Source organism: Mustelus asterias, chromosome 1, assembly GCF_964213995.1.
Source record: "Mustelus asterias chromosome 1, sMusAst1.hap1.1, whole genome shotgun sequence".
NCBI lineage: Eukaryota > Metazoa > Chordata > Chondrichthyes > Carcharhiniformes > Triakidae > Mustelus > Mustelus asterias.
In genome coordinates, this window is record NC_135801.1 from 193290263 (window position 1) to 193311320 (window position 21058).

The window sequence follows — 21058 nt, forward strand, 5'->3', positions numbered from 1 at the left end:
TTCCTTAATAATTGATTCTAACATTTTTCCAACAATAGATATTGGGCTGATAGGCCTACAGTTACTCAGTTTTTACTTCCCTCCTTTTCTAATACCAGAAAGTAGGGCCAGTAAGACTCAGAGAAAGAGCAGGCAGGTGTAGTTGCTAATCAAAGAGGGTCTGGTGGACTGAAGTGCATTTGTTTCAATGCGAGAAGTGTAACAGGTAAGGCAGATGAACGTAGAGCTTGGATTAGTACTATGAACTATGATGTTGTTGCTATTACACAGACTTGGTTAAGGGAAGGACAGAATTGGCAGCTTAACATTCCAGGATACAGATGTTTCAGGCGGGATAGAGGGGGATGTAAAAGGGGTGGGGGAGTTGCATTACTGGTTAAAGAGAATATCACAGCTGTACTGCGGGAGGACACCTCAGAGGGCTCATACAGCGAGGCAATATGGGTAGAGCTCAGGAATAGGAACAGTGTAGTCACAATGTTGGGGATATACTATAGGCCGTCCAACAGCCAGCGGGAGATAGAGGAACAGATATGTAGGCAGATTTTAGCAAGGTGTAAAAATAACAGGGTTGTTGTGGTGGGAGATTTTAACTTCCCCTATATTGACTGGGACTCACTTAGTGCTAGGGGCGTGGATGGGGCAGAGTTTATATGGAGCATCCAGGAGGGCTTCTTGAAACAGTATGTAGATAGTCCAACTAGGGAAGGGGCCATACTGGACCTGGTATTGGGGAATGAGCCCGGCCAGGTGGTCGACATTTCAGTAGGGGAGCAGCTCGGGAACAGTGACCACAATTCAGTAAGCTTTAAGGTACTGATGGATAAGGAAAAGTGCTAAACTGGGGAAGGCTAATTACAACAGTATTAGGCAGGAACTGAAGAATGGAGATTGGGGGCAGATGTTTGAGGGCAAATCAACATCTGGCATGTGGGAGGCTTTCAAGTGTAAATTGATAGGGATTCCGGACTGGCACATTCCTGTAAGGCTGAAGGATATGTATGGCAATGAGATAATGAGAGATATTGTGAGCCTAGTCAAAGAGAAAAAGGAAGCATTTGTTAAGGCTAGGAGGCTGAGAACACATGAAGCAAGTGTGGAATACGAGGAAAGTAGAAAGAAACTTAAGCAAGGAGTAAGGAGAGCTAAAAGGTGTCATGGAAAATCATTGGCCAGCAGGATTAAGGAAAATCCCAAGGCTTTTTATACATATATAAAGGGCAAGAGGGTAGCCAGGGAGAGGGTTCATAGAATCATAGAATCCTACAGTGCAGAAAGAGGCCATTCGGCCCATTGAGTCTGCACCAACCACAATCCCACCCAGGCCCTATCCCTGGGGCCCTACATAATTTACCCACTAATCCCGCTAACCTATGCCTCCCGGGACACTAAGGGGCAATTTAGAATGGTCAATCAACCTAGCCCACACATCTTTGGACTGTGGGAGGAAACCGGAGCACCCGGAGGAAACCCACGCAGACACAGGGAGAATGTGCAAACTCCACACAGACAGTGACCCGAGCCGGGATTCGAACCCAGGTCCCTGGAGCTGTAAAGCAGTAGTGCTAACCACTGTGCTACCGTGGGCCCACAGGGTTGGCCCACTCAAGGACAGGGGAGGGAATCTATGCATGGAGCCAGAGGAAATGGGTGAGGTATTAACTAAGTACTTTGCGTCAGTATTCACCAAAGAGAAGGACTTGGTGGATTATGAGTCTGGGAAAGGGTGTGTAGATAGTTTGAGTCATGTTGAGATCGAAAAGGAGGAGGTATTGGGGTTCGTGAGAAACATTAAGGTAGACAAGTGCCCAGGGCCTGATGGGATATACCCCAGAATACTGAGAGAGACAAGGGAGGAAATTGCTGGGGCCTTGAGAGAAAACTTTGTATCCTCACCGGCTACAGGGGAGATGCCAGAGGATTGGAAAATAGCCAATGTTGTTCCTTTGTTTAAGAAGGGTAGCAAGAATAATCCAGGTAATTACAGGCCGGTGAGCCTTAAGTCAGTGGAAGGGAAATTATTGGAGAGGATTCTTCGAAACAGGATTTACTCCCACTTGGAAATAAGTGGACATATTAGCAAAAGGCAACATGTTTTTGTGAAGGGGAGGTCATGTCTCACTAACTTGATCGAGTTTTTCGAGGAAGTGACGAAGATGATTGATGAGGGTAGGGCAGTGGATGTTATCTACATGGACTTCAGTAAGGCCTTTGACCAGTCTCATGGCAGACTGGTGCAGAAGGTGAAGTCACATGGGATCAGAGGTGAGCTGGCAAGATGGATACAGAACTGGCTTGGTCATAGAAGTGGTGTGGAGATGCCGGCGTTGGACTGGGGTAAACATAGTAAGAGTTTTAACAACGCCAGGTTAAAGTCCAACAGGTTTATTTGGTAGCAAATTGGTAGATTTGCTACCAAATAAACCTGTTGGACTTTAACCTGGGTTGTTAAAACTCTTACTTGGTCATAGAAGACAGAGGGTAGCAGTGGAAGGGTGTGTTTCTGAATGGAGGGCTGTGACAAGTGGCATTCCTCAGGGGTCACTGCTGGGACCTTTGCTGTTAGTAATATATATAAATGATTTGGAGGAAAATGTAACTGGTTTGATTAGTAAGTTTGCGGATGAAACAATGGTTGGTGGATTTACGGTTAGTGATGAGGACCATCGGAGGATACGGCAGGATATAGATCAGTTGGAGACTTGGGCGGAGAGATGGCAGATGGAGTTTATTCCGGACAAATGTGAGGTAATGCATTTTGGAAGGTCTAATACAGATAGGAAATATACAGTAAATGGCAGAACCCTTAAGAATATTGATAGGCAGAGGGATCTGGGTGTACAGGTACACAGGTCACTGAAAGTGCCAATGCAGGTGGAGAAGGTAGTCAAGAAGGCAAACGGCATGCTTGCCTTCATCGGCTGGAGCATTGAGTTTAAAAATTGTCAAGTCATGTTGCAGCTTTATAGAACCTTAGTTAGGCCGCACTTGGAATATAGTGTTCAATTCTGGTCGCCACACTACCAGAAGGATGTGGAGGCTTTGGAGAGGGTACAGAAAAGATTTACCAGGATGTTGCCTGGCATGGAGGGCATTAACTATGAGGAGAGGTTGGAGAAAGTTGGTTTGTTCTCACTGGAACGACGGAGGTTGAGGGGTGACCTGATAAAAGTCTGCAAGATTATGAGGGGCATGGACAGAGTGGATAGTCAGAAGTTTTTACCCAGGGTGGAAGAGTCAATTACTCGGGGGCATAGGTTTAAGGTGCGAGGGGCAAGGTTTAAAGGAGAGGGTGGTGGGCGCCTGGAACCCATTGCCGGGGGAGGTAGTGGAAGCAGATATGATAGTGAGTTTTAAGGGGCATCTGGACAAATACATGAATAGGATGGGAATAGAGGGATATGGTCCCCGGAAGGATAGGGGGTTTTAGTTAAGTCGGGCAGCATGATCAGTGCAGGCTTGGAGGGCCGAAGGGCCTGTCCCTTTGCTATAATTTTCTTTGTTCTTTGGGTGTCAGGTTGGCAGTTTTCCAATCCTCCTTCTCCAGAATCCAAGAATATTTGGAAAATTACAACCAATGCATCCACTATCTCTGTAGCTACTTCTTTTAGGATTCTAGGATGCGAGCCATCAGGGTCAGGGGACCTATCTGACTTTAGCCCCATTAGTTTGTTTAATACTACTATTCTAATGATAGTCTTGGTACTTAATTCCTCCACAGTATTCTTTCATATTAATGGGATGTTCGAAGTATCTTCCACTACAAAAACTGACGCAAAATACCTGTTTAACTCCTCTGCCATTTCTTTGTTTCCCATCGCCATCTCCCCAGACTCATTTTCTAGGGGCATAATGGACCTCTCTCTTTTTATATATTTAAGAAAGCTCTTATTGTCAGTTTTTATATTCCTTGCGAGTTTGCCCTGACAGTTAATTTTCTCTCGCTTTATTATTTTTAGTCCTCCTTTGCTAGATTTTGAATTTATCCTCGTCTACAGGGCTATCATTGACTTTTGCCTCCTTATATCTTCTTTAGTTAGCCATAGTTGGTTTATCCCTCTCTTAGAATCTTTCCTCCTTATTGGGATAGATTTTTTCTGTGAGCCATGAATTACCTCCTCAAATTACCTCACTGCTTGTTTACTGCCTTTCCTGCCCAGTCCACTTTAACTAACTTTATCCCCATTTTATTGTAATTCTCTTTATTTCGGTTAAACACAGTTATTTCCGACTGAAGTTTCTCACTTTCAAACTGAATATTAAATTCTGTAATGTTATGATCATTACTTCCGAGGAGATCTTTTACTCTGAGGTAATTTATTCAACCTACCTCAATACCCGTTACCAGATCCAAGATAGCCTGTTCCCTGATTAGCTTCATAACGTATTGCTCTTGGAAATAAACCTAAGACACTCAATAGCTACCCTTTCCAGCTTGATTAACCCAATCAACATGACGATTAAAGTCATCCACAATCAACCATAATCATTGCTCTTTTTTTCACATGTTGCTATTATTTGTTGAATTATACCCTTTCCTTCAATGTGACTACTGTTTGGTGGACTATGCAATACTCCTACCAATGTCTTCTTGCCCTTGCTGTTTTTTACCTCCACCCAAATGTACTCTACATCATCTGATCCTAGATCGTCTCTCACATCTTTCCTCATTTCATCTCTCATTAACAGTGCTACCCCACCACCTTTTCCTTCTCTCTTGTCTTTTGGAAAGGTCAAGAGAAGCAAGGACAGTAAGAAAAGAGAGAACAGTAAAATGCAAAAACGATAGACAGGGTAATCAAGGGCAAGAGGCAAATAGGGCCACAGTACAAAGAAATGTTAGGATGACTCAAAATGGCAAACAGGCTTTGTATCTTACTGCATCTTGTGAAAGAGAAGGGCCTGGACACTGCACAGGATTAGCCTCCCTTTTATTGCTTGTGTTCCACAGTTGAGAATATCACCTGCCTGCTTACAACTGGACTCGGTCAGTAGAGAAGTCCTTGCAAGTTATGAACTCTGTGTGTATTGATCTTGTAAGTCCTCTAATTGCAAGTGCAGTTTCTGAAGCCTCGTGGGCTCTTTGCAAATGCCCCATTTACACAGATTAATCTCTACTGGGCTTAACAACCTCTTAAGTAAATAAATCCTCAAAAAGAAAAGAATTTTCCCTTGTACTGGCAACCATGGACTTGTTAAAATTGCAAATCCAATTTTAAATATACACAGTTGTTCCCAGATGTTGTCAACTCTACATTCAGTCCTGTTAACTTGATATGCACCCACCCAACTCCTGGCAAAACCATCACATGAGACGCTGCAGCGATTTTCTTTCTCAGGCCCTTTTCAGTGCACTCTGGCCTTCTGGTTATTTATTTCCATTTTTTTTTTTAATCTACGTTATGCGTCTCCAAACCGGATTCTCAATAACCACTGTAGATCATTAAGGGTAACAGTGTAATTGCACTGACTTGAGTAATCTCTTTACTCTCTGGATTAATCTAATTACTTAGAAACCTCTGTCAGCGAGCAAAGGCCCAGAGCACCACTAACCTTAAAAAGCCCCAGATAGTGGATGAGTACAACTCTGTTTCAAATTGTCAGGGAGCTACGGTCAGAGAATTATTGGGCTGGGTTTTATAGCCTCTCTCATCCCGAAACCGTAAAATCCCACCCGAGGTCAACGGATCTTTCCATGGTCCACCCCTCGCCCGCTCCGATTCCCACGGAGAGCCGGGCAATAATGTTCCGGCCATTGAATTGTATGGCATGTAAGGAGGCCATTGAGCCCATCATTCCTGTACCAGCTCTTTGAAAGAGCTATCCATTTAGTTCCACCCTTGCTCGCTTCCCCTTCACATTACAAATGTCTCCTTTTAACCATTATTGTAATTGCCTTTTGAAAGCTCCCACTCAATCTTTCAGCCTTTCAGACAGTACATTCCAGATTATTACCACCCACTGCCTAAATAAAAATCCTCATCTCTCCTCTGGCTCTTTTCGTTGTCTCAAGTTACCATTGCTCTTGTCTGTGGGAAGAGTTTCTCTCTCTTCAAAAACCCCGCATGATTTTGAATACCTTGATTAGATATTTCCAAAGCCTCTATGAGGAGAATAATTCCACCTTCTCGAGTGTCTCCATGCAACTGGAATCTCTCGTCCCTGTTTCATTCGTGTAAGTATCCTCTTTTCCAAAGCCTCGGTAACCTTAAAGTGTGGTGGCAGATTGGACATTGTACCTGCATTGAGGTTTAGCACATTATCTTATGTACTCTATTCTTCTATTGATAAAGCCTTGGGCACGATGTTTTATTTAACAGCATGTTTAACACAAATAAAGGTGGTCTATCTTTCAGATGAAGCACTAACTCAAATAGCTCTCAGTTTGATGTTAAAGTTTATTTATTAGTGTCACAAGTAGGCTTACATTAACATTGCAATGAAGTTACTGTGAAAATCCCCTAGTCGCCACACTCCAACGCCTGTTCGAGTACACTGAGGGAGAATTTAACATGGCCAATTCACCTAACTAGCAGGTCCTTTAGACTGTGGGAGGAAACCAGAGCACCCGGAGAAAACTCACGCAGACACAGGGAGTATGTGCAGACTCCGCACAGACAGTCACCCAAGGCTGGAATTGAACCTGGGTCCCTGGAGCTGTGAGGCAGCAGTGCTAACCACTGTGCCATCCAACCACATTGCTGTGGCTCTGGAGTCACATGTCAGCCAGACTGGGTAAGGACAGCAGATTTCCTCTCATAAAGGACATTAGTGAACCAGATGGGTTTTTAAACAATATGACAATGGTTTCATGGTCATCGTTAGACTTTTTATTCCAGATTTCTACTGAATTCAAATTTAACCATCTGCCATGGTGGGATTCGAACCCTGGGTTTCCCAGAGCATTGCCCTGGGTCTCTGGATCACTAGTCCAGCAACAATACCACGACGTCGCTGCCTACCCACCAAGTGCTCTTGTAATGTTGGAAATGGTGCAATTTGCTCATCCCATAAACAACAATGTGACAATGGTCAGATTTAATGATGTTGGTTGAGGGATAAACTTTGGCTGGATCATAGAGGAGCATTGTGTGGTCTTCTTCCTCCTGGGAATGGCGGCACGGCGGCACAGTGATCAGCACTGCTGCCTCAGCGTCAGGGACCCGGTTCGATTCCCACCATGGCAGATGGTCAAATTGATTTGGTTAGGTTGATTGGCCATGCTAAATAGCCCCTTAGGGTCTGGGGGTTAGCAGAGTAAATGAGTGGGGACATAGGGATGGGGCCTGGGTGGGATTGTGGTTGATGCAGACTTGATGGGCCAAATGGCCGCCTTCTGCCCTGCGGGGATTCTATGATTTTATGACCCTTAAATACCCTTTGGGATGGGCAATAAACGCTGGTCCAGCCAGCGACACCCACACCCCATGAATGTATAAAAAAATTCAAAAAATCTTTAGTTGACTGAGAAACATTTGGGGATGTCCTGCTTTTTTCAAGGCGCTATACAAATTTAAATCTTTTTAAAGCCGTGTTCTTCCCACAGTTTTTAGGAAAGAATGACTCAGATTAGGAAACTGCAACTTGTCTTAATTTCCTCATGCTGAGAACATTGGGACTTTGGAATCCTTCCCAAAAAACTGAGCTACAACCAGAACATTATTAGCCCATGACCCACTTTATTAAAGTATTTAAGTACAAGCATGAGAATTTGGATTTAAATGAGTATATAAAATATAATATTCATATTGCAAACAGACACCAGTAATAAAGAACCAACTTATTCAGCTGGTACCATATTGGATATATGAGATAGAAATAGGAGTAGACCACATGGTCTGTTTAGCCTGCTCCGATATAGGGTTTCAACTCCACTTTTCTGTTAGCTTCCGATATCCCTTGATTCCCTAAGAGACCAAAAATCAGTCTCTCTCCCAAACCTAAATATACTCAACGATGAAGCATCCACAACCCTCTCGGGTAGAGAATTCCAAAGATCCTCAACCCTTTGAGTGAAGGAATTTCTCCTCATTGATCATCCTGAGGCTGTGCCTCCATTTTCCTGATTCACTGACCAGGAGAAACAAGCTATCAAGCCATGGTTTTACTGGCACGGCCACCCGAGGTTCACAAGGTCACGCCCGAGACCAACGGGGAATGCTGTTCTGCAAGCCTCGCCCACCTCGATTTCTGGGCAGCCATGCCGGTAAAATCAGGGGCCTCAGTATGTACCCTGTCAAGCCCCTTCAGAGTCTCTGACGAAGGGTCATCCAGGTTTGAAACATTGGCTCTATTCTCTCCCCACAGATGCTGTCAGACCTGCTGAGAATTTTGAGCATTTTCTGTTTTTGTTTCCGATTCCAGCATCCACCGCAATTTGCTTTTACCCTTCAGAGTCTTGTATGTTTCAATGAGATTACCTCTCATTCTTCTAAACTACAGATAGTTTAGGCCCAATTTACTCAGCCTTTCATCGTAGGATCAACCCTCTCTGCTCAGGGACCAATCGAGTGAACCTTCGTTGTACTGTCTCTAAGGTAAGTATACCCTTCCTTCAAACTGCACAGTGCTCAGAATGTGGCCTCACCAAGCCCTATACAATTGCACCAAGACCATACTAACTTTCTGGGTCTTCGTATGCCCAAGTTGCTCTTTAATCGACATTTATAAGTTTCACATCTTTTAAAAGATATTCTCCTTTTCTGTTCTTGCTGCCCAAGTGAATAATCTCACACTTCCCACATTATACTCCTCCTGCTATCTTGTTGCCCAGCCAGAGAGCAATGGTGCATTGTCAAGTAATCCAGAGACCCAGGGTAATCCCTGGGAACCCAGAGTCGAATTCCACCACAGCAGATTTGATTTGATTTATTATTGTCACATGTATTAGCATACAGTGAAAAGTGTTGATTCTTGCGCGCTATACAGACAGAGCATACCGTTCATAGAGAAGGAAACGAGAGAGTGCAGAATGTAATGTTACAGTCATAGCTAGGGTGTAGAGAAAGATCAACTTAATGCAAGATAGGTCGATTCAAAAGTCAGCAGCAGGGAAGAAGCTGTTCTTGAGTTGGTTGGTATGTGACCCCAGACTTTTGTATCTTTTTCCCATTGGAAGAAGGTGAAAGAGAGAATGTCCGGGGTGCGTGGGGTCCTTAATTGTGCTGGCTGCTTTGCCGAGGCAGCGGGAAGTGTAGACAGAGTCAATGGATGGGAGGCTGGTTTGCATGATGGATTGGGCTACTGCTGTTTGTCATTTTTATTAATGACCTGGATGAGGGTGTGAAAGGATGGATTAGTAAATTTGCGGATGACACTAAAATTGTTGGAGTTGTAGACAGTGCGGAGGGAAGTGGCAGATTACAGAGGGACATAGATAAGCTGCAGAGCTGGGCTGAGAGGTGGCAAATGGAGTTTAATGTGGAAAAGCGTGAGGTGATTCACTTTGGAAGGAGTAACAGGAATACAGAGTACTGGGCTAATGGTAAGATACTTGGTAGTGTGGATGAACAGAGGAATCTGGGTGTCCATGTGCATAGATCCCTGAAAGTTGGCACCCAGGTTGATAGGGTTGTTAAAAAGGCGTACGGTGTGTTAGCTTTTATTGGTAGAGGGATTGAGTTTCGGAGCCATGAGGTCATGTTGCAGCTGCACAAAACTCTGGTGCGGCCGCACTTGGAGTGTTGCGTACAGTTCTGGTCTTAATAGAACTTAATAGAACTTAATAGTTCAGGTGACTTAATAGAGGCGTACAAGATGATCAGAGGATTAGATAGGGTGGACAGTGAGAGCATTTTTCCTCAGATGGTGATGGCTAGCACAAGGGGACATAGCTTTAAATTGAGGGGTGAGAGATATAGGGCAGATGTTAGAGGTAGGTTCTTTACTCAGAGAGTAGTAAGGGCGTGGAATGCCCTGCCTGCAACAGTAGTGGACTTGTCAACATTAAGGGCATTTAAATGGTCATTGGATAAACATATGGATGATATTGGAATAGTGTAGGTTAGATGGGCTTCAGATTGGTTTCACAGGTCGGCGCAACATCGAGGGCCGAAGGACCTGTAATGCGCTGTAATGTTCAATGTTCTATAAATGCCCACGGAAATGGGCAAGCCACTCAGTTTATTCAACTGCTACTAAGGAAACACAGCGCTGTCGACCCTGCAAGGTCCTCCTTACTAACATCTCATGGCTTGTGCCAAATGTGGGAGAGCTAGTCAAGCAACGGCCTGAAATAGTCATACTCACTGCATCATACCTCATAGATAGTGTTCCAGACACCACCATCACCATTCCTCGATATGTCCTGTCCCACTGGATGGACAGATCCAGCAGAGGTGGCGGCAGACTGGTATACAGAGGGAGGGAGTTATCCTGGTAGTCCACAACATTGACTCTGGACCCCATGAAATCTCATGGCACCAGGTCAAACATGGTCAAGAAAACTTCCTGCTGATTACCACGTACTATACCCCCTGATGAATCAGTACGCCTCCATGTTGGACACCACTTGGAGGAAGCACTGAGGGTGGCAAAGGCTTGAAATATACTCTGGGTGGGGGACTTCAGTGACCAAGAGTCAGTCAGTAGTATCACCACAGACTGAACTGGCTAGGTCCTAAGTGACACAGCTTCTGGACTGGGCTGTGTCAGGTGGTGAGGGAACCAACAAGTGGGAAAAACATAATTGACCTCATCCTCACCAACCTGCCTCCTTCATCTGCATCTGCCCATGACATAGAAATGTAGAAAACAGGAGCAGAAGCATTCAGCCCTTCGAGCCATCATGATCATGGCTGACCATCAACTCAATAGCCTGATACCGCCTTCCCCCCCCATATCATTTGATCCCCTTCACCTCAAGTGCTAAGTCTAACTCCTTTTTGAAAATATACAATGTTTTGGCATCTGCTGCTTTCTGTGCTAGCAAATTTCACAGGCTCACCACTCTGGGTGAAAAACTTTCTCCTCATCTCAGTTCCCTACACTGTGACTCCTGGTTCTGGACACCCCCACCATTGGGAACGTCCTTCCTGCATCTATCCCTGTCTAGTTCTGTTAGAATTGGAAAGATTCCTATTAGTACTTTTTCTCAACTACCTCACATCTGTAAGGAGGATTAGTTTACCATAGGTGGCATCAAAGCTCATCAATTAACAATTTGAACAAACAATGTTGCAGAGCTTTGGCACGAATTGAGTTGATGATCATGGCAACAACTGTCAATATATGAGAAAAGTCGATAACCTTGCTCGCTAGCGCTTGTTGGTGGATAACAGAGTTCTAATTGACAAAGATGGGGAATTCAGGATCATTTCTACAAAGTGTAACAAAGTTTACATTGACGGCCAGCATTGATGATGCACCATCAGTTGTAATTGAAACCAGTTTCTTAATCACAATGTTTTCCTCAGTCACATGCCTTTTAAATTAGTTGTAGACACCCTCACCTCTCATCCTCTCGAGTGGCAAAAGGGTGAGGAAGTTCTCTGTAGGTGCATCTTTGAATGCCATAAGATCGAAAACAATCAGCTGGGCCGTATCCATCATGTCTACTGATTCAAACTGCAGTGAGAACATTCGCAACCTTGATAAGTCTTGGTCTATTTGCTGAGACACATCCTCGGACAATAATTCCACCCTCTGGCTACTGTTAAAGCATTCATGCTCTTGGTGGCCATCATAACATCATCTTTACTTTTAAAGTCTTTGGACAAGGCATCGGCAGCAACCATCATAGCCTCCCTGATAACTTCACCATTGGTGTACAGTTTCTTATGTTTTGCCATCAGATGGCTGACGTCTTTTTGCTAGCCTTGCCTTTAGCCAGAGGTTTTGAAGAGTGACTGTTGATCTTGCAACATTCCCTTTAACTCCCCGACTTTCTTTGTCGGAATGGCGCTGTTTAAATGGAAGTTTTCTTGAAATTTTGGTTGCATTTTCTTGTGATGCCATTCCAAAATACTCAAGGCTGTTGACCAATGAGACGAATGATGTTGCCTTTGACATTCGTGAAAAGAGATTCACTTTCCTATTCCTGGTGGGAATGGTAGGTTTTTGCCCTCTGGGAAGTCTCAGGCTCCCTGCTTATCCTTTCTACAAAGTGCAACAAAGTTTTCATCGACAGCCAGCGTTGACGGTGCACCATCAGTTGTGATTGAAACCAGTTTGTTAATCAGAGTGTTTTTCTGAGCTTTGACATCTGGACTCGAAACGTCAGCTCTTTTCTCTCCTGACAGATGCTGCCAGACCTGCTGGGACTTTCCAGCATTTTCTCTTTTGGTTTCAGATTCCAGCATCTGCAATAATTTGCTTTTATCCTTGCTCAGCATTTTGTCTTGACCCAGCTTAGTCAATATCTTGGTGCCTGCGATACGGCAGTCAATGAACTGATTCCCTTTCCATCATGAGATGCCCGAGACCTGCACATTTTCAGCAGCGGAATGGCAGCCAATGGCAATCGGTTTTTTGAGACTCCAGGATTGCCCTGTCAATCGCGATCGACTATTTGGAGAGTACTGACTGAACTTGTCTCAACTCTTTGCACCTTCTTTTGTCTTCCTCACAACTTGCAGCAACACCTAGCTTTGCACCATCAGCAAACATAGATTCTCTCTACCTCTTCATCTCGGTCAATAATAGACTGTAAATAGCTGAGGCCTCAGCATTGATTCTTCTAGAACTCCACTAGTTGTCACATGCCAACTTGATAATACTCTGCTTATCCCCAGTCTTTGCTTCATGTCAGTTAACCGAACCTCTGTCCATGCTAATATATCACCCCAACTCCATGAGCCTTTATCTTCCACATTAAACTTTGTGTGGCACCTTATCTAATGCCTTTTGGAAATCCACATACACTATATCCACTTGGTTCCCCCTCATCTAGCCCGCTAGTTAAATCCTGAGGAGCAGCTTCCCTAAGTTGGCTAGGTGGGTAGAGCAGTAACAGTGCTGTTTGATTCCTGTTCCAACTGAGGAACCCAGGGACCTGCTTCCTCACCCTGTCCCTGAGAGTGCAAGATATCACTAAACAAAACTACCAAGGACACAGCTCAGGACGAAGCATCAGCTGACAATGAGCCAAAGAATCTGCCTTTGTGCAAAGCACACACAAATGAATTAAGATACATCATTAAAGATCTCTAATAATTTTGTCAAACAAGATTTCCCTTTCATAAAACCATGTTGATTTTGATCAAAACTATGAATTTCTTAGTGCATTGTTAAGACTCCCTTAATAATAGGTGTCAGCAGTTTTCCGATGACTGAAGTCGAGATAACTTGGCCAACGTTTTCCTGTTTCCTTGCTCCACCCTTTTTTGAATAGCAGTTTTATATTTTCTGACTTCCAATCAGCTGAAACCATTCTAGAATCTCAGGATTTTTGGAAAATAATAACCAGTGTACCCTTTATCTCTGCAATTACCTCTTTCAGATTCCTAGCATGTAGGCCATCCTTACTCTACCAAATGTATTATTTGTTGTGGAGTGATTCCCTTTTTGATTCATTCTCTTTCAAAGCCTAGGTGGGGCTTTGTCAGATTTAGTCCCTTAAGTTTCTCCAGTAATTTTTTTTCTCCTGATATTAATTATATTCACTCATTCCCCCATTCTCATTAGCTCCTGGTATATCTAATTTCTCCGCTGAGTACTTCCTGTTGTTTAGTTAGTGTTTTTCTCAGTATGACTGTGGCAGAGGCAGCATGGATTAGATGCAGAGTAAAACTCCCACTACATTGTCTAATCAAAAACATCCTAGAACGGTCCAACGCTGTTTGCCGAGTGATTAAAGCTCCCTGCTTACGCATCTGCCCAACAAAACTTGCTTTGTTCCACACTGTCCGCGTTCATCTCTACCCCACCATTTCTGTCCTCAACTTCCTTCCCTTTGTTGAAACTCAAATCTCCACTTTGATCATTTTGAAACTTGATCTCACAAACACTCTCCAAGTTATCCTCTACACATTGCAACTCAGTGAGAATGTCATAGTCTTTGACTTTATAGACAATACCTCGTTATCCCTTCACTCCTGTGCTTGCTGAAATCCACTGAGTCTCAATGATTCATGTTTCCTTCCTTTCATATATTGTGGGTTAAACCCCTTTTCATTTTTAACATTTTTTTTCTTCCTTCACTCTCACCATTTGTGCGAGCACTTACATATTTGTCGGAATTTTACCACCATGCCTGTGACAGAATTGGGGCGAGCGCGGCTCATAGAATGGAATTCTCCGTTGGGTGGGATTTTATGAGCCTCGCCCAAGCGAGATCGTAAAATACCGGCCATTCTGTCTGTACTTTTTCTCATTCCTTCATTATCTTTCACACTCCTCTTTCTTCTCCCCCTCCTTCTCTCTCCTTCTCTCCCTCCATCTGTCTCTTCCTTCTCTTTCCTCCCCCAAGGTTTTGTCACAAGTCCAAATTACTATTTGGCCCTGAAAGTGTATAATAATTAAGGAGCAGTTGGAGATGTTTCCCCTCAATAAACCGTACATATGCTTTCAATTACCAGCACAAACCCACAGCAGTCTTACTCCACCAAATATATTCTTTGTTGCCGATGATTCCTTGCCTCTTATTTGATTTGTGCTCTTTTGAAGCTTAGATGCTGCCCAGAAAGCTATTGTTAGCAACCCTTGACGTCTTTACTGAAGAAAATAAGTGTGTTTAAAAATACTCCCACTTTAGTACTTTTTACCAAACATTGATCAAGGCAGAATGACCTGGAGCTTGCACAGTAGATACTTGATGCAAGCTAGGCTTAATCCCCAGTCTGTACTGAATTCATCAGTGCTTTAACTGGCCGAGAGAGGAAAAACAGTGAAACAGGCCCTTGCCTCTCCCCTTTTCACCTGATCTTAGAACATAGAACATAGAAAGCCACAGCACAAACAGGCCCTTCGGCCCACAAGTTGCGCCGATCACATCCCCACCTCTAGGCCTATCTATAGCCCTCAATCCCATTAAATCCCATGTACTCATCCAGAAGTCTCTTAAAAGACCCCAACGAGTTTGCCTCCACCACCACCGACGTCAGCCGATTCCACTCACCCACCACCCTCTGAGTGAAAAACTTACCCCTGACATCTCCTCTGTACCTACCCCCCAGCACCTTAAACCTGTGTCCTCTCGTAGCAACCATTTCAGCCCTTGGAAATAGCCTCTGAGAGTCTACCCTATCCAGACCTCTCAACATCTTGTAAACCTCTATCAGGTCACCTCTCATCCTTCGTCTCTCCAGGGAGAAGAGACCAAGCTCCCTCAACCTATCCTCATAAGGCATGCCCCCCAATCCAGGCAACGTCCTTGTAAATCTCCTCTGCACCCTTTCAATGGCTTCAACATCTTTCCTGTAATGAGGTGACCAGAACTGCGCGCAGTACTCCAAGTGGGGTCTAACCAGGGTCCTATAAAGCTGCAGCATTATCTCCCGACTCCTAAACTCAATCCCTCGATTAATGAAGGCCAGTACGCCGTACGCCTTCTTGACCGCATCCTCCACCTGCGAGGCCGATTTAAGAGTCCTATGGACCCGGACCCCAAGGTCCTTCTGATCCTCTACACTGCTAAGAATGGTACCCTTCATATTATACTGCTGCTTCATCCCATTGGATCTGCCAAAATGGATCACCACACACTTATCCGGGTTGAAGTCCATCTGCCACTTCTCCGCCTAGTCTTGCATTCTATCTATGTCTCGCTGCAACTTCTGACATCCCTCCAAACTATCCACAACACCACCTACCTTGGTGTCGTCAGCAAACTTACCAACCCATCCCTCCACTTCCTCATCCAGGTCATTTATGAAAATGACAAACAGCAAGGGTCCCAGAACAGATCCCTGGGGCACTCCACTGGTCACTGACCTCCATGCAGAGAAAGACCCCTCCACAGCCACTCTCTGCCTTCTGCAGGCAAGCCAGTTCTGGATCCACAAGGCAACAGCCCCTTGGATCCCATGCCCTCTCACTTTCTCAAGAAGTCTTGCATGGGGGACCTTATCGAACGCCTTGCTGAAGTCCATATAGACCACATCCACCGCTCTTCCTTCGTCAATGTGTTTGGTCACATTTTCAAAGAACTCAACCAGGCTCGTAAGGCACGACCTGCCCTTGACAAAGCCGTGCTGACTACTTTTGATCATACTAAACTTCTCTAGATGATCATAAATCCTGTCTCTCAGGATCCTCTCCATCAACTTACCAACCACTGAGGTTAGACTCACCGGTCGGTAATTTCCCGGGCTGTCCCTGTTCCCTTTCTTGAATATAGGGACCACATCTGCAATCCTCCAATCCTCCGGAACCTCTCCCGTCTCCATCGACGATGCAAAGATCATCGCCAAAGGCTCCGCAATCTCCTCCCTCGCCTCCCACAGTAACCTGGGGTACATCCCATCCGGTCCCGGCGACTTACCAACCTTGATGCCATTCAGTAGTTCCAACACATCCTCTTTCTTTATGTCCACATGCTCGATCCTTTCTGTCCACCGCAAACCAGCAGTACAACCACCCAGATCCCTTTCCACCGTGAATACCGAGGTAAAGTATTCATTAAGCAGCTCCGCCATTTCTAACGGTTCCGCACAAACTTTTCCCCCTTCACCTTTTAAGGGTCCTATGCCTTCACATCTCATCCTTTTACTCTTGACATATTTGTAGAAAGCCTTGGGATTCTCCTTAATCTTACCCGCCAAGGTCTTCTCATGACCCCTTCTCGCTCTCCTAATTTCCTTCTTAAGCTCCTTCCTACATCGCGTATACTCCTCTAAATCCTTAACACCTCCTAGCTCTCTGAACCTTCTGTACGCCTCTCTTTTCTTATTCACCAGGTTCATCACAACCTTCGTGCACCACGGTTCCCGTACCCTACCAACACCCCCCTGTCTCATCGGAACGTTGTCATGCAGAGCTCCAGACAAACATTCCTTGAAAATCCTCCACTTTCCTTCGGTACTTTTCCCCAAGAATGCCTCCTTCCAATTTACCCGTCTAATTTCCTCCCTGATGACACTGTATTTCCCTTTACTCCAGAGAAACACTTTCCTAGCCTGCCTGACCCTATCTCTTTCCAATGCTATCGTGAAGGAGATAGAATTATGATCGCTATCCCCAAGATGCTCACCCACCGAGAGATCCTCCACCTGTCCAGGTTCATTAGCCAGCACCAGATCAAGTACAGCCTCTCCTCTAGTAGGCTTATCCACATACTGTGTCAGGAAACTCTCCTGGACACACCTAACAAACTCCTCTCCATCCAAACCCCTAGCCCTAGGGATATTCCAATCTATGTTTGGGAAATTAAAATCTCCCATCACGACAACTCTGTTATTCCTACATCTCTCCAGGATCTGTTTCCCCATCTGCTCCTCAACATCTCTGTTACTATTGGGCGGCCTATAGAAAACACCCAGCAACGTTACCGACCCCTTCCTGTTCCTAACCTCCACCCACAGAGACTCCGTAGTCAATCCCTCCACGGCGTCCACCTTCTCTACAGCCGTGACACTATCCCTGATCAACAGTGCCACTCCCCCCCCTCTCTTGCCTCCCTCCCTGTCCTTCCTGAAACATCTAAAACCCGGCACCTGAAGCACCCAGTCCTGTCCCTGAGACATCCAAGTCTCCGTAATGGCCACCACATCACAATTCGAAGCAGCAATCCACGCTCTAAGCTCATCCACTTTATTCACTACACTCCTGGCATTAAAATAGACACATCTCAGACCTTCAGCCTGAGCACTTCCCTTCTCCATCACTCGTCTAACCTCCCTCTTACCCTGTCTACATTCCTTATCTATTTGCGAGCTAACCTCCTCGCTCTCAGTCCCCTCATTTCGATTCCCTCCCCCCAACCTTTCTAGTTTAAAGTCTCTCCAGTAGCCTTAGTGTGCTGAAAGAGATACACGGCAAAACATTCAAAGACTAGGGATATGGCTTCATAGTGAGGCTTTCCCACAGTCAGTTAGTTTGGCGGTTTGCTCCAGAAATGACCACCTGGACACCATACCAGGGGCTTAATGTTGAACATCAGAACCAAGAAGGTATTTCTGAAGAAATGAACAAGGGTATTATTGATGGGCTAGATGTTTGGTGGTATGAGCGCTGGGGAGATGTAGCTGGAGGAAGGGGCACAGCAGATCCAATATGGGAATGAGAGGTGGTTGGATGTTCTGCCATCAATACGAAAGGCAAGATGTAAAGAAAGAACTTCTGAGGGCAGTGTGTCTGGGGGTGTCCACTATATTGGGATACAGTGAAAAGTAATGTTTCTTGTGCGCTATACAAACAAAGCATTCCGTTCATAGAGTACACAGGGGAGAAGGAAAGGAAAGGGTCCAGAATATAGTGTTACAGTCATAGTGCAGTTTTAAAAGCATAGAATGAGAGTAAAAAATAGAATTCGAGCCTTCTTGTGTGGCTCACAAGAAGCCGCCACACTCCAGCACCATCTTAAAACTGACAAAGTTATTCCATGGGAATGGGGAGAGGTGAGAATTGAAGGCCAATTATTACTTCCCCAACGAGAATAGCATCAAGTGAGGGCCAGCTGTCGTTTACTTGCAATCCTCTTGGGCAGGAAGTTGTAGAGGAATGGGACCAGGACCAAATCTTTGTGCCTCTTGTATGGCATGTCCATCACAGTTCAGAGGCAGCACCTTATAGAGGCATTTTTTAAAAAGTAATAGAAAACTAATCGATAACCACTGCCTGAAATTTGCATCGGCCTCAAGTCCTGATCAGGGACAATGCACTTGCCATTTTCTGATCAGTTGTGCATCACCAGTTGTTCTTGAGCTCTTCTTGCTGATGGCGAAGCCTCAAACCTACGTTCGTCAGTTGCCTAATGACCAATGGGAAGACAGTGACATAGTGGTAATGTCACTGGACTAGTAATCCAGACTGCTCATGGATTCAAATCCTATCATTCCAGCATGTGGGATTTAATACTACACAAAATACGAGCTCATGATGTAAGGGGATAACATATCAGCCTGGAGAGAGGATCGGTTAACTAACAGGAACCTTAAGAGTAGGGATAAATGGGTCTTTTTCAGAAGTGCCACAGGGATCAGCGCTGGAGCCTCAACTATTTATAAACTATATCAATAACCTGGATGAAGGGACCAAATGCATGGTAGCTAAATTTGAAGGTGACACAAGGATAGGTAGGAAAGTATGTTGACAAGAGAAGGTAGATAGTCTACAGCAGGATAGGTTAAGTTTGGCAAATGGAGTATAATGTGGGAAAATATGAACTTGTCCACTTTGACAGGAAGAAGATCAAAACAATATATTACTAAGTGGAGAGATTACAGAACTCTGAAGTACAGAGGGATCTGAGTGTCCTGGTACATGAATCACATAAGGTCAGCATGCAAGTACAGCAAGTGATTAGAAAGGCTTAGATTAGATTAGAAATGTTGGTGTTTAGGGAAATCTGACTGAAACTGTATAGAACCTTGGTGAGACCACATCGGGAGAACTGTAAACTTCTAGTCTCCTTATGTGAAAAAGGATATAATTGCATTAGAAGCAGTTCAGAGAAGGCTAGATGAAAAAGACCCATTTATCCCTACCCTCTGAAATATGGTTGACTCTCAACTGCCCTCTAAAATGGCCTGGCAAACCACTCAGTTCAAGGGCAACTAGGGATGGGCAATAAATGCTGCCAGCTAACGACGCCTATGTCCATCGAATGAATAAAAAAAAGATAAAGGAAATGTGATACACAGGGAATTTGCAGAAGTACAGTTATGAATTGATTTTAATCCAGGTAAGGTTGACTTGCAGCTGCCAAATGTTCAAGAGAGATTGCTTGTGAGATTGGTGAGAAGTGGTATCACCTGCTACTGATGCATTGGAAATTGAATCACTCTGCTTGTTAACTCTGATGATTTTGCTCTTCCACCAGATATATTTTAGACCTGGATAACTACAGTGCTATTCCTGTCTCAAGTGAAGAGGAGTACAAAAGAGTGATGGGCCAATTTCCATTCCATGATCCAGAGCTGGAAAATGTAAGCAATTATTACCGTGTTAAATATTTTCACCATCGAGACCAAGGGATTGATTTAGAAGGAAAAAATAAAGTAGGAAAGTAAGCTAGCGGGGAACATAAAAACTGACTGTAAAAGTTTCTATGGATATGTAAAGAGAAAAAAGTTTGACAAAAACAAATGTTGGCACCTTACAGTCAGAAACGGGAGAATTCATAATGGGAATAAATAAATGGCTGTGAATTAAATTTGTACTTTGCTTCAGTCTTCACAAAGGAAGACATGAATAATACACCAAAAGTGCTGAGAGAAACATGTTTTGGTGAGGAGTTGAAGGAAATCAGCATTAGTAGAGAAATAGTTTTGGGGAAATTAATGGGATTGAAGGTGAATAAATCTTCATCCCAGAGTACTTAAGGAAGTGGCCCTGGAAATAGTAGATCCATTGGTGGTTATTTTCCAAAATTCTTTGGACTCTGCAATAGTTCCACAGATTGGATGGTAGCTGATATAAGCCGGCTATTCAAAAAGGGACATAGAGAGGAAACAGGGAACTATAGATCAGTGAGCCTCACATCGGTACTAGGGAAGTTGCCAGAGTCTGTTATCAAGGATTTCATAACCTGGTGTTTGGAAAGCAGCGATACAATCGGACAAAGCCAGCATGGAGTGACAAAAAGGAAATCATGGTTGACGAATCTTTTGGACATTTTTGAGGATGTAACTAGTAGAGTTGACCGAGGAGAACCAGTGGATGTCGTTTATTTAGACTTTCAGAAGGCTTTCGACAAGGTCTCACATAACAGACTTGTATGTAAAGTTAAAGCACATGGGATTGCAGGTAATGTCTTGAGATGGATAGAAAACTAGTTGGCAGATAGGAAGCAGAAAGTTGGCATAAATGGGTCTTTTTCTGATTGGCAGTCAATGACTACTGGGGTTCCACAGGAATGTATGCTAGTACATTGTACATTAATGGTTTGGACGAGGGAACTGAATGTTTTATCTCCAAATTTGCAAATGATACAAAGGTGGATGGGAAGGTGAGCTGTGAG

General features: G+C 44.3%; 1 protein-coding gene across 2 annotated transcripts in view; it reads left to right on the forward strand.

Annotated features, from left to right (window-relative positions):
- The window catches only part of exoc6b (exocyst complex component 6B), a 631370-nt gene that overhangs the window by 388398 nt on the left and 221914 nt on the right, over nt 1-21058 (forward strand). For both annotated transcript variants that reach the window (XM_078224516.1, XM_078224517.1), the window contains one exon: nt 19919-20024. In XM_078224516.1, the coding sequence (XP_078080642.1) occupies nt 19919-20024 (106 nt within the window). The remainder of the gene's footprint in view (nt 1-19918; nt 20025-21058) is intronic.